The sequence below is a fragment of the Beta vulgaris genome, chromosome 3 (assembly GCF_026745355.1).
Source record: "Beta vulgaris subsp. vulgaris cultivar EL10 chromosome 3, EL10.2, whole genome shotgun sequence".
NCBI lineage: Eukaryota > Viridiplantae > Streptophyta > Magnoliopsida > Caryophyllales > Amaranthaceae > Beta > Beta vulgaris.
Window position 1 is genome coordinate 51,567,852 of NC_079204.1, and position 14,780 is coordinate 51,582,631.

The 14,780-nt window shown below is 32.9% G+C and overlaps 1 protein-coding gene across 3 annotated transcripts; it reads right to left on the bottom strand.

Moving 5' to 3' along the window:
- Positions 1-1,449: 1,449 nt before the first annotated feature.
- On the bottom strand, positions 1,450-11,939 carry LOC104889399 (histone-lysine N-methyltransferase, H3 lysine-9 specific SUVH6). Of its 3 annotated transcripts, XM_010674609.4 has the most exons (3): positions 11,733-11,939; positions 7,037-10,188; positions 1,450-2,536 (listed from the first exon to the last, which is right to left on the bottom strand). In XM_010674609.4, exon 2 carries the CDS (start codon positions 10,169-10,171, stop codon positions 7,064-7,066), a length of 3,108 nt encoding a protein of 1,035 aa, XP_010672911.1. In that variant the 5' UTR covers positions 10,172-10,188; positions 11,733-11,939; the 3' UTR covers positions 1,450-2,536; positions 7,037-7,063. The 3 variants fall into 3 exon arrangements, with proteins under 3 accessions (XP_010672911.1, XP_010672913.1, XP_057249152.1); XM_010674611.4 differs by lacking the exon at positions 1,450-2,536 and having other exon boundaries at positions 6,976-10,188; positions 11,744-11,939; XM_057393169.1 differs by lacking the exon at positions 1,450-2,536 and having other exon boundaries at positions 6,976-10,188.
- Positions 11,940-14,780: the final 2,841 nt, after the last annotated feature.

The window sequence follows — 14,780 nt, forward strand, 5'->3', positions numbered from 1 at the left end:
TCTTTGAAGTGGCATGGCTAGAAATATAGTCTTCTACACCACTTGATTGAACTTGTGCATTTTAAATCAATAACTTCAAAACAACTTAATTGCTTTGATATGCTTTCATGCTTGACAATTTCTTGTTAACCTCACCAATAATATTATTTAACCTATTATCGATAATGAGGATACTTCTATAATGTTATACGTTTGACAAGTGACTTTCAAAAATTTCCTACATAAATCTCTATCTATATGAGTAGCTTCCAATCGAGGGTCCTCGAGAACAGTCACAGTCCTCCCAGATCTATCTTGCACAACTTCACTCTTAGCTTCTCTAGTTTGTTTTAAAATATATTTTTCATGAAACAATTCAATGTTCATGATATCAATCACCTTTTAAAGCATGAGCATGTAATATTCCCAATGTCTAAAACATTTTGTGGCTACATGAAACTGTTTCAAAGAAGCATCACCAAATACTTGATATTCCACATCAATAGAGCTATCATTCTCTAGGTTAAAAATGGCAACTCTATATTCATTGTGAAATTGACATTCTACAAGATCTCTAATATAAGTTGCAGTCGACAATTCATAATCGTCTTGAAAGCTTGAAAAAAAAATTGAAAAGTGTATAGTTTACCAACTGATCAAGAAAATGAATTATTCACATCTTGGTTCTTGGCAGATTTTCCTTTGAATCCAACTGATTATTTATCTCGTTTTGATACTTTTTATCAAGTACTCTCTCAGATTGTTTGAGAAAGCGCATAATATCCATGTTGCAAATATATAATAATTTATATCTGAATTAAATCTCTCACTTAATTGAGTGCTCCGCACCCCCAAAAGAATATAATGCTCAGCTCATTGTTTCTTAAAGGGATGAATGAAAACTAAGTAACATTTTTCACTTTCCAAGCAATGCATTGAAATTTTCTTCAAATTATGTGTCTTCTTCAATGCTATACATACATGCTTTGAATTCTCAAAGAACATCCGCTCCATTACTTAACAAGCAATGTTTAATTTGTTGCATTTTCCTTGATGCGTCAAGTACACATAGACATATAGGCCATGCCACATTTTGATATCTACCAATGTCTTAATTTATAAATAGAGTCTTTGGCTGCTTATTATAATGGGTTGCTAGAAAGATTTCAAAAAGACATTTAAAACTTTCAATTATTTCATCATATCATCAAAAATAATTGTCTCCCTGAATTGGTTAAAACCGACAGATACACCAAGTGGTCTATTTTCTTTATTTGTGTCGGATATTGTGTCAAAGGCAACTACATCTTCAAATAAAGCATAGTCAATGATCATCTTTCCGTCTGCCCAGAATATGTTTGTTATATTCTCTTTATAGTCCAACTGAACTAAATATTTAAAAGAAGGTTTATTCCTTGTTTGCAAGTGAAAGTACCTTAATAAACTTTCAACTTTCCCATACATCATATCTATTTGGCGCTTACTCAGCTAATTTTTGTGACCTCAACAGTGTAGCCAAGATTGGATGTTCCACCCATATGTGCAACTTGAACTCATATGTTGCTCTTGAAGTCCATATTTCCCGTTGACCTTATCTAAAGAGATACCAACAAACTTTCCAACATGTTCTTCTTTCGCCTGTAGGATTTTTTGTCAAGTTATCTGCTTGTCAAGACTACGGTATGTCGTTAATCATCTTTTGCACATAAATTTTTTTCTAGATGTTACAAATCCATCCTTCTTACTCTTGTTTTCCCAATGTTTACTAACATTAAAACCTATCTTCCCTCCATAATTTAACCAAAAAAATCAAGAGAAGGTATTGTGTCAGACTCGTCTGACACAATACAACTGGTCGGACCACATCAATTAGTCTTAATTTTTTTTTTCCATTAGTCTTACTTTTTTTTTCAGTTAGTCTTATTTTTTTTTCAGTTAGTCTTCATTTTTTTTTTCAGTTGATCATCATTTAGTTAATGTTTTTCAATTAGTTTCTAATTTTTTTTCAGTTAGTGTTCATTTTTTTTCAGTTAGTCTTAATTTTTTTTCAATTAGTCTTCATTTTTTTTTCAGTTAGTCTTAATTTTTTTTTCAGTTAGTCTTCATTTTTTTTTCCAGTTAGTCTTCATTTTTTTTCAGTTAGTCTTCATTTTTTTTCAGTTAGTCTTCATTTTTTTTTTCAGTTAGTCTTCATTTTTTTTTTCCAATTAGTCTTCATTGCTTTTCAGTTAGTCTTCATCTTTTTTCAGTTAGTCTTCATTTGTTCAGAAGACCAAATGAAAGAAAAACAACATAAGCTGAAAGAATTAACACACCAACTGAAAGAATACAGAAGACCAAATGAAAGAAAAACAACACAAGCTGGAAAAATTTACACACCAACTGAAAGAACACAGAAGATCAAATGAAAAAAAAAACAACACGAGCTGAAAGAATTTACGTAGAAAACTCGAAGCTCCGACGAGGCGACGCAACGGTAGACTTCCGACGCGAGCAGGTGGTTCAAGCAGTGGATCTCCAATCAGGGGCATAAATTCCATAGAGTTGCTTCCCACTCCTATGATTATCATATGAAGAAAACTCAGTATTCTGCACTCCCACTTGACAAGCTTTTAACTATACAATTCAAGGATGATTGCATACAGCATACCTACCCTCTCGAAGTTTTCCCGTGAGTAGGAATGGAAATGGATCGGATTCGGGACGGGTGGAACATCACCCGCATCCACCACCCGCATTTGTTTACTCCACCCGCATCCATCCATCCGTCATCCATCGGGTGAAACGGGTGGGTCGGGTGGTAAACGGGTGATGATATTTAATATATTTTAAAAGAAATTAGTGACATAATATAAAATAATTATACCAAAAACATAAAATATAAGTAATTTACATGTAAAATTTAATAATTGGGTAATGAGTTGGATGTTAAACGGGTGATGGATCGGGTGGCGGATGAAAAAATTCTCACCCACCAACCACTTTACATCCATTTAAATTCGAGTTTTCATCCATTTAAAATATCGGGTTAAGCGGGTGATGGATCATCCATCACCCATTTCCATCCTTACCCGTGAGTCTACCAGTGGCCAGTATTGAAGACAAGAATGTCAGCCTGCTTCCACTTTCTAGACGTCTTATCAATTTTATCCATTGATAATGTTAGGTTTGAGTTTCCTTGTCCATTAATGCGGGTTCCTTCTATGACAAGAAAATGGCGGAATTTCTTCTGTGAAACTTTTGGTCTCAGCCCATCCGACCAAATACATTGGGTCAGACGGTCTGACCCAATAGTTTCACTAATATCAAACCATCATTCGTCTGCCAAATCAAATTTCATGATATGTAAATACAAGATTACAAGGATTCATTTCTCCGACACATCTACATGAGGACTTAATTCATTAATTATAGACGAGTCTTCTATGGAATGTGAGACACATGATTTCACAGGTGTTCATTTTCAACTAGCAATAACAATGATACTAATAGATACATAATATAAAACATTACTATCATGATTCATGAGGTATTATGCAAAGCAAGACATGTACACATTAGATTTACATGATCATTGATTATGGGTTTTCATTGACAATTTGTTATATCCACATCTGATTGGTACAACTGTACAAGAAGATCACCCGGAATAATAATAATAATAAAATGAAACATGATTTTATTATCTTAATTAACTGTTCGACCCACGTATATCTCGGATAATTTAATAAAGAAAAATATATATTTCATCTGTTTTAAAATATATGAAATGCTTCTCTTTTTTAATATGTAAAACCTTTTCAATCTTTCAAAAAAAAAATGTAAAACCTTTTCAAAAAAAACGTTTTATTTATTTCAAAACAGAGAAAATATGAAATTTTCTATATTTTAATTATGCGAGATATCTCTCCTAGGTCAAACAATTAGTTAAGAGATAGAAGGGGGAGGCATGATATCCTCCTATTAAATAACTATAATACCCTTATTTAAATTACATCAATTTCAGATCAACATGATTCATATTCAATTTGAACAGCTATCCACCTATTGTAAATGGGTTAAATTACATCAATTTTGTTCAAATTTTTTTAAGATAATAATAGGTAATCAATCAATCAAAATATTTGCCAGCCATTTTTAAAAACTAGAATTAGAATAACTTAAAATTTTTGGTTTTAAAAAAGGAAAGACTAAAAAAATTTACAAAAAAACATAGATAACAAATTCATTTAAGAAATCAAAATCTTCCATTAAAAAAAATTGTCAAAATAAAAAATCAGTAGTATTTTTTTTTAATAATTTGAATTTTCATTAATTCCAAAAGAGAGGAAAATACCCTCTATCAAAAAATCAGGTGTTCCCTTCAAAAAGGAAAACTTTTATAGTACTAGATATACCTGATTTAGGGAAAGGTGCTCAACCTCTGCACATATACATCAATAGTTACTAAATTTTGGTCAGCTGGGAGGGACTACACTATACTATTACATGAGACATACAAGCTAGTTAACCCAGAGCAATAATAAACATCTATCTGATAGATGTTTGCAAACATCTATCAGGGAATAAAAAATAATAAAAGGTTAAAAGGTAGTGATGTGAGTCCCAGGAAATAATAAAAGTCTGAAAAGGTGGTGATGTGGGTCCCAGGAAATAAAAAAGGAATAAAATACTATTTATATTTCATGAACACTATTTGTTAGTTGCATAAATACTATTTGTAGTTAAACCTGGCAATCGGACCAATTAGATCGGATTCGGACCGGACCAATTCAGATCAGATCGCTTTCAGACCAAGTTACATTCGGAATGGGATCGGACCAGACCGGGAACGTTTCGGATTCGGAAATCGTTCAGACCGTTTATTTCGGATTGGATTTCAGATCGGGTTTCGGATGAGGTCGGATTTCAATTTTCGGATCGGGTCGAATTTCGGATTATAGTTTCATATCATCATCAGATCAAACTGGATTTCATATATATTGGTCAAGAAAGATTTGAGCTTATTTGGTATGGTTCTCCTATGTCAATAAATTTTATTCTATGTGCAGTTAGTATACTATTTTTTTGGATATTAATGATTTAGTAGTTAGTACCCCTAGATTTGTTTAAAATTATTTCGTCTAATTATTTGGGTATTCATTACATATACCTACATGAAATTCTTCGGATGAGTTTCGGATTTCTGATTGATTTCTGGATCAGACAAGATCATATCGGATCATTCGAATTTCGGATGAGTTTCGGATCAAGATTATTTCGGACCGGATCGGGACCGTTTCGGATTCGGATAAAGGTTCGGACCATCTCATTCGGACCCAGATCGGACCACGGATCGGATATTTCGGACCGGATTTTCGGATCAGGACCAACTTTGCCAGGTCTATTTGTAGTTACACGAACACTAGTTGTAGTAGCATGAACACTATTTTTCAGCTCGTAATTTTCGAGATCACTTTTTTGTTTGACTGACAGTTTGCGGTTTTCGAGATCACTTTTTTGTTTGACTGACAACTTGTTTCCATATATATTGACAAATTTATCCCTGATAGATGTTGTATCATTTAGATGTTTATCATTTCTCAGTTAACCCATACAACAGAGTCCGTATTTCCAGAGAGGCCCATCTTAGCTATGAATGTGACTGAGAAGGAAGAGGGGTTCTTGACTTTATTGAGCATATAAAAAATCAGTAGTATACTTCCACAACATCATCTAAAGAAATGATAATTTCAATGAGTTTATATAATTTCAATGTGTGTAAATCAATTACATAGAGAAGAATAAGGTCGGATCAAGACAACATACTACATTTGAAGATTTAGCTATACTATTGATGATAGATAATAAGAATTATAATTGAAAAATCGCTCACAAATAAATCAAAATTAAAAAAAAGACAAAAAAAAAAAAGCACAAAAATATGAAGATAATATTTGCAATTATGAAAAACATAAATTTGAATCAAATTCGGGATTAAAAAAGCCACAAAAAAAAAAGATTATTTTTATATTTGATTTTCACAGATAAATAAAGATAAATATATTTGCAATTATGAACTAAGTTGCTAATCAAATTAGATAAACTTAGCTTGACAAAAGAGGTGATTATGCAATATTCTATGGATATTTTTTAGTACTATGTTTTAATTAGAAGCGCATGTTTCTTTTAACTACTTTGATTCCATTCTATTCAACTTATTTTTGCTTACCTGAATTTATCTGAACTTATTTTTGCTTAAAATAACTTCTAATAAGTTGCACAAAACATAGTCTAAAAAAACTGTCAATTTAAACTACTATAATGAATTGTTGCAGCATATAAACCTAATTACTCGACATTACAAAATATTACAATGAAAATATATAGTTCCCATTTCTATTTTAGGTATCCCAAAATATAGTTCTCATTTCTATTTTAGGTATCCCAAGATATAGTTCTCGTTTCTATATTTAGTTTCACATTTTTCCATAATTTGTCTAGAAAAATCATGTCCCCGTCATTTATTTGCTTCTTGAATTTTGTTTTTTTTGCTTTGTTTATTCAACTTAAGTGTTACAATTAATGTTCTTCCACCAATTATTCTCCATTCTCTCTTCTAAAATCATCTTTTCCCATACACCATTATTTAAATAAACAAAAAATCTTTACTACCCCTCTTATATTCTACTTACCTTAATCCCCGTGAAAAAAAGAATTGAGAACTATATTTTGGGACGGAGAGAGTAGTTATTAAATCAAGCTTAATAATAATTACCGTCTTACTGCCTATTACCTAATCTAGCATCACCATCAGCCAGCCACAAGCAAAGTCCAAGATCTATAAACTAGTAGAGGAAACCTCAACGACCAGTCGACCAATGTGACTAAAAATAACCTTAGTCATGATACTCTAAACATCAAAGTTCAAGCATTTAGGTTGATCAAGGGCCATAGCATAGGTCAAAATGAGAAGATCGATGTTCGAATCCTAGAAACTTCACCTACAACGAAGAATGCAAAGGCACCAAGTAAAATATCAAATAGATGTTAATTCAAGATCTCTAGCAAAACTTACAGTGAAAAGGCAAGTTGAAAGTGTTCCTCAATACAACCGACCAGTGCACTCCATTGAGCCACAGTGGCAGCTCTTTTTCTTGATATTTCCTAGAGAGTCATGAACCTCATCTATAGTGTAATTGTAATGATATGTAAGCTCTTGCAGAGGAGGAATATTCTCTGCAGCAAAAAACATTATATTGGGAATTCTCTCGTCATCATGCTCGTAAAGGACATTCTGTGCATAGAGGTTAGGAGAGCAGCTATGATTGATAAACCTCCCGATGTTCCCATACCTCAGTCCATCGATGGTAAAACCAACATTTTCTATCACGTCATCAGTAGCTGATGTCATTTCAGGCAAGAGAGCAGAAAGTCCATCCCAAAGACTAACATCATTATAGTTCTGCCCAATATCAAATAGATACTCATCATTTCCAGTTCTTTGTTCGGCTTCTTTGTCATCCAATAACTCTCCTATATATTCACATATGAAGCTACCAGATGGAATTGCAGATAGACATCTAACACCCCACCCTCTACAGTCAGTCTTGAAGACCTCAAGCGGAAGCTTAATACCATGTTGACTGACTCTATTGTGACAAGATGGAGGACACTTGCACAACGGGCCACATTCATATACAAGGGGCTTTGCTTGAACGATAGCCCCACTGTAATTGAACGGAATGTCCCCTCCGTTCTTCACTGCACAAGCACAATGCTCTGAATCTGAACAGCCATTCTTACAATCACAACCCTTAGGAGGTCTGCGCTGACACCAATCAGGGTAAATTACGCTAGTAATATAATTAAATGGTGCGGGTTTCTCGTCATCTATGGTGTTAATTGCACAAATTTGGCGGTCCTCTTTTCCTTCCGAAATATCAGCAATACAACGACCCTCACGTGCCTTATGTTTCTTTGATTGTTTCACTTCCTTCCAAGCAAGCTCTGGTTGACCTGGAACTCTTCTCATCTCGAATTTGTAGACCAACTTCCCATGGGATCCAAGATCATGCCAGTATTTTTCAACAGTATACAGTCCATCATAAGTGTATGTTGCAACCGTTTTTGATCTTCTACGAGTTTCTGAAGGCTTTCGCTCTCTAAACCCTCGAATAACTCTCACCACAGTCTTTCTATCTATGCAGTTCTTCAATGCTAGATTCCCTTGTATCATCTTCTGATCTTCAGGTTGCTTATCTCCACTTGTAGAATTTCCTCCCTGACCGGTATATATCAATACATCAGAGCTGTCCACATCATTATCATAACCTCCCGAAGCCACAACGCTGACGGCAACAGCGTCTTTACCTGTCTGGGTTGTAGCTATACCACCTAGGATAGGTGTGTGAAGCCCAATAATTGCAAGTTCTACGCGGTAGTTAAATATATCACCTACTTCAACTCCAGGGACAGGCCCTATTACTGGCGTTGTGTTGAGATATTTTCCACGATCCTTAAGGATCATTTGAGCTCGTCGTACATCAGTCCTGTTACTGGCGTTCTCTTGGTTTTTTGACTTTGTTTCTTCTTCTTGCAATAGCTTTCGTTGAATAACCTGGAATAATCGTAATGTCTCTCGTACCTTACGACGCATACCTCTCTCACTTGAAGAACTAGCCTCTAAAGGAGGAGAGCTGACATCAAAAACACACCCTTTGCGAAGCAACAGATAATCATTAGATTCGTCATTCTCAGAAAAATCATCATCATCTATGGCATCCAGTGGCCTAGAATCCTCATCTATGTCCTTGTCGACATATGGTATCATCATCATACCTTTTTCTGCAGAGTTACTGATATCATATTTGCTTTTATTAGGCAGGCATTCACGTTTATCTTGGCAAGAAGATTCACACTTTTTCACGTTCTTTTTCCTTACACTAGCCACTGCTTGTGTGGCTACAGTTGATTTGGCTTTAACAGTACCTTTCCTCTGTCTCCATGGACAGTGAAATTCAGACATAAGACCTTGTACAATGACCATCTCCTTTCCACTTCTAATGCCCACTATACTTTCTTCTTGCGATCCAAAATTGCTACAGGGAACAACTACTGAATTTTTCTTCACACTCTTATCCTCTACATAGACCATAATCTCTTTGCTTAGTCCATCAAGCAAGTTCCCAGAATCTCTCTCATGTTTTCCATTATATTCTAATTGTTTCATTTCCTTTCTATGCTGTTCACTTTTTTTATCTTCAGAAGATTTCTCTTGTTCCCTGATCTCATATGACTTGTTCAACAAAGAAGCTTTATCGGATGCGGAATAATGATCATGTGTATCGGTGCCTTTTCCACAAACCAGGCCTTGTACCTTGTCCTTAGAGACACTGTCAGCTTCACAAACTCCTACAATATCCTTCAGCAGAACTTTGTCAATCCTGGAATCTTCCTCCCCTTGAGCAGTATCTTTACCCTCTACATCACCAAGCCTTGGTACATTATGCCCACAACCAACAGGGAAATCACGAACAGCAGAAACTCTTTTTGGAGGGTGATATTTATGTTCCTTCCAAACAAGGTATGGAGGGATCGGATAATGTGGTAGTAAACACGACTTCCCACTAGTTCCCTCATCCACCATTTTGTTATCACTAGCCTGTGCAGCCTCTTTGAGATCAAGAACGCTAGTATTCTTCTGCGAACTAGGTGACTTTACCCTCTTTTCTGTTACATCTTCTGATGTACCTTGGATTCTTTCTTTTGGTTCCAGTTCCTCATCCATGGTCAATAAGGATTCAGATAATTCAGGATTCTCAACTGGCAGATTCAGAAACTCTTCATTTTCACGCTTCACCATGTCATTTTTCACTGAAGTAGATCTACCGAAATTAACACCATTTGGATACACGGGGATATGGGGATTTTGTGACTCGACAATTTCTTCTAGAAATATTCTCTTCGCGACTTCACAAAGATCTCTACGCTTATCCCTGCTACTCTCCATATATTCCAAATCACCACCCTCTTTTTGCCCACCACTTTCCACTTCTTTCATCTGATCGCTAATCCAAGCAGCATGTGGGCCACACCCATCGGGAAAATCACGAATAGCCAAGATTTTACATTTCTTATATCTTGGCAGAGACATCAGTAAAGAACAATCCCCATTTCCCAATGGCTTTTTCTCAGAAACTACTGAATCCATCTCCCCCCTTCAGAAACCTATAACAACAAAAATGAAGTCTATAAAACATCGTTTCACTTGTCCATCCTTTTCTGCTACAACTAATCAAACTCTATAGTCTTATATATGTTAAAACACTTATTATATCTAAGACTGAAGTTATTTATAACCTGAATTTTCAGGTAGATTGTTCTAAAATTATTAATTTCCAATGGAGAAGTAGATCAATTCACTGATGTTAAAATGGTGCATATATTTGTCAATGACAATTATATGGTTTGTCATTTACAAAATAAGAGCATTGAACATAAGGCATGTTCGACCTAAAATAAATAAAGACCAAACGACAATTCACTTCTCCATCCTTTTTTGCTACAACTCTTCAATTATAGACACAGTAAGATTTTGGAGGGAGAAGAAACCTACCAAAATTCACTACAGCGACATTTATTGCAGAAAAGAAATGATTCTTCTAACTTAGAGTGACAAAAAACGAGAATAAATTCTCTAAGAAGTTTGGTTTAACAACCTATCATATAGTCCCCTCCGTCTCTTATTATTTTACCCACTTTTCTTTTTTGGGTATCTCTTATTAGTTTACCTACTTTCCTTTCCGGGAGTTTCTTCATAGTTTACCCACTTTTATTCTATTTTCTGAATGAAGCCAGTTATATATTATTATCTTTTACATAAATCATCTTTTTCTATTTGTCACTATCCTTTCTCTTGGCTCACAATAAATTAATACTTTATCTTTCTCTTTATGACCCACATACTATTTATCCTAAAACTATGTACCCAAAAAAGTAGGTAAAGTAATAAAGACGGAAGGAGTATTATCATATTATTGAAACAACAACCTTTCATGTTTACAAATTATTGGTATTGTTACCTCCAAATGGATTCCTTCCAATATTCTACTAAGTATGGGCCACTTTGCTTTTTCTACTCATGTATTTCTATCTACCCCTCAATTTTGTTGCATAATCCCTCTTGAATACAACTCCAACCACAATTTAGCAATTTTCTTGGATTCCATTATGCTTAATTGGGTGTACATTGAGTTAAATCATATGTAAACTTGCCAAATTGTGGTTGGAGTTCTATGCAAAGCGGTAATATGCCATGAAATGTAGCTTAAACCAAATTTAAAGAAAATTGATTCGCCAGGCCCATCCCTGAGCCAGGGCAGGAGGGGCGGCCGCCCTGGGCCTGGGGATGATTTCCAGCCACAACACTTGAAAAATTAATCTGATGAAATTAAACAAGAACAAGTGAACACAAATGTGCGCATCTACAAATTGTAACATAAATTTTCTTATCATTTACTTCCATGAAACAAACAAACATGAATTAACAAGTTATACCAGAAATTCATTCGAATCATAAGTTTATAACATGTAAATTATCACTAAAAACATGAGATAACATATATGAGAAAGAAAAAATAAGTTGAATTCATGAAAGAAACAGCATAAAACCAATCGCATGAATAATCACATGAAGTATATCTCAAAATCGCAATTCCACACCAAAATCCGCAACAAAACAAGCAGATTCATCTAAGGAACAAAACAAGAACCTGGAACGAACTTCTGCAATGCGTATGATTTATGAGAGGTTCTAAAGTAATTCAATTTGCGTATGAGTTGAGCACCGGCACCGTCACTGTGAGCGTCTTTTGGAGTGTTACTCGCATACAGCTCAGGCCGAAGACAGGGGGAAGTTCAGAAGAGATGAGGAGACCTATTACTCCATCCGTTTCATTTTAGAGGGGGTTTGGTATGGAAAACGTCAACGGAATGGAAAGGATTTGGGTAAGGAGGGGAGATGGAAATAATCACCGTTATCTTTAATTGTTGTTTGGTATATTCGTGAAATGGAAACAATTGAGAGGATTATGATTGAGTAAGGAAATGTGATTTGTTTCCACTAGTTTGATAAGGGTAACAAATGGGGGGATTATGTTTCCCCTTGGAAACCGTATTTGTTACTTAACACTCATACCAAATAATTAGAAATGGAAACACTTATTTGAATCCGTTTCCTACATCAAAATTTTCCATACCAAACACCCTCTTAATCTACACACTTACACTTTTCACAAAATTTATAAGCAAATAACTTTTTTATGAGGAAATTCAATTTGTGTATATAAGCAAAGGAATGATCTTGTAAGATTACTTTTTTAATTATAAAATGCTGATTATAAAATTATTTATGTGTAATAATTAATAAGGAAATTTAAGATTGCGTAATTTATAATAAGATATAATATACAACATAAAACATTTTCCAAAATAATATGCTTTAAAAGAGTTATTTTTGATTGAAAACTAAACTAATCTAAGGGCATGTTCTCTTCGGCATAAAACAGCTGAACTGAACTGAACTGAGCTTAGCTGAGCTAAAATGAACTGAACTGAACTGAATTGAATTAAATTGAATTGAATTGAATTAAACTGAATTGAATTAAGTTGAATGTAATAAATATATAAATAATATTTAAACAATAATAATAGGAATATTAGATAATAATTATAATGATAAGTAAGAATAATGAATAATAATAATAATAGTATTTTGGATAATTTTAAATGATACTTATGAATAAATAATATTAATAATCATAAATTAATAATAATAATAATTAATGATAATAATGATAATTAATAATAATAATTTTACATTATTTGTATTAATATTTTAATACTTGATGATGATTATATAATAACAATAATATATAAAAAGTAAATTAATATTACTACTTTAATAATTAGATTTAATAATATAATAATATTTCGTAATAAAAATAATAATTTGGTCGGACCGCGCAAAATTGCATCATAAACCATTTTGACGTGATTTGATCGATATATGGGCTAAAAACATGGGTTTATTTGTGTTTTTGACCTAAACCATGTTCCTTCTAATAATAATAGTAATAATAATGAGTAAAGCTATAATAAAAAATATATATATAATAATAATAATAATAATAAGAATAATAATAATAATAATTCTTAATAATAATGATATAAAAATAAATAATAATAATAATAACAAGAATAATTAGTAAAATAAATTAGACCAACATAATAATAATATTTAACAAAATGGTTATAAAAGAATGGAGCTGAACTAAACTGAACTGAGCTGAACTGAACTGAACTGAGCTGAGCTAAACTGAACTGAACTGAGCTGAGCTGGCTGAACTGAACTGAATTGAATTGAATTGAATTGAATTGAATTGAATTGAATTGAATTAAACTGAATTGAATCAAATTAAATGTAATAAATATAGAAATAATATTTAAACAATAATAATAGGAATAAATAATAATTATAATGATAAGTATAGTAAGAATAATGAATAATAATAATAGTATTTTGGATATTTTTAAATGATGTTATGAATAAATAATATTTATAATCATAAATTAATAATAATAATAATAATTAATGATAATAATGATAATTAATAATCATTATTTTACATTATTTGTATTAATATATTAATACCTGATGATGATTATATAATGTTGTATTCACAATTTTGATGATGACAAATATTTATCTTTGATTAAATTTGTTTCTTTTATTTCGTGTGTTATTAGCTTTATTTATTTTATTTTATTTTATAATTTAGGTTTGTTATTTTATCTTAGGTTTATTATTTTATATCACAAATATCATATTTAATAACTTATGGAGAATTGATTAGGAGTTTAATCAAAATTAAGTTATTAACTTTATTTGTGTTTGCGATCAATAATTAATATTATGGACTTTAATTTGTGAAAATATAAGAAACCATAATGTTCTTGGAAGTTAGTATATGCGTAGGAAATGAGTCAATTAATTGATGAGAAGCTACGTGAGGCGCTAACTTCCAGCACCTATAAAGGAGGGTTGTTGAAGTAGTTCCTAGATTTTAGGAACTACAACAACCCACAACTGCCCACCTATTTCAAAGGCGCGTGGCTGAAGTTTTGGAACCGAAACAACATAACTTCCAACGGATCTATAACGGCTACAAAGTGGATGAGTGAGGCTAAATTTTAGCTTCCACTATGTACGTGGAGAAGATCATGGAGCAGTAAATTGTCTACTTATAGTTGTGTTGTAACGAACAAAAGATTTAAGCTTTCAGAATTTTTATTGTAATATTTTCTGTGAAAGCATATTTGGTTTCTACTCTTCTTTCATTATTACTCACTGTATTAGAGATTGGGTTGTGTGAAACAAAATCTGTAATCATTTCGAGAGAAAAAGAGAAAGAGAAAGAGAAAGAAAAGAGAGAAAGAGAAAAGACTTCGAGTGAATTCAAGAGAGAAAGTCACTTGTTCAGGGGGAACAAGGTGACAGAGAACAAGTTCCTAGAGGAACAGAGAACAAGTTCCTAGAGGAACAGAGAAGGTCCAAGATTAGGTTGTACAAAAGAGAGTTTTTTGGCCTAAGTATATAAAAGAGAATTGAGTCAAAATCCCTCGTGGTCAAGGTTTTTCTTTCTATTAGGCCTAGGAAGTTTTCCTTGTAAAAATTCTTGTGTTCTTATTTCCTTTAAGTTTATGTACTTATCTCTTTCTTAGTTAAAGATTGTTTTATTTTCGCAAAAAGTTAGAAAATC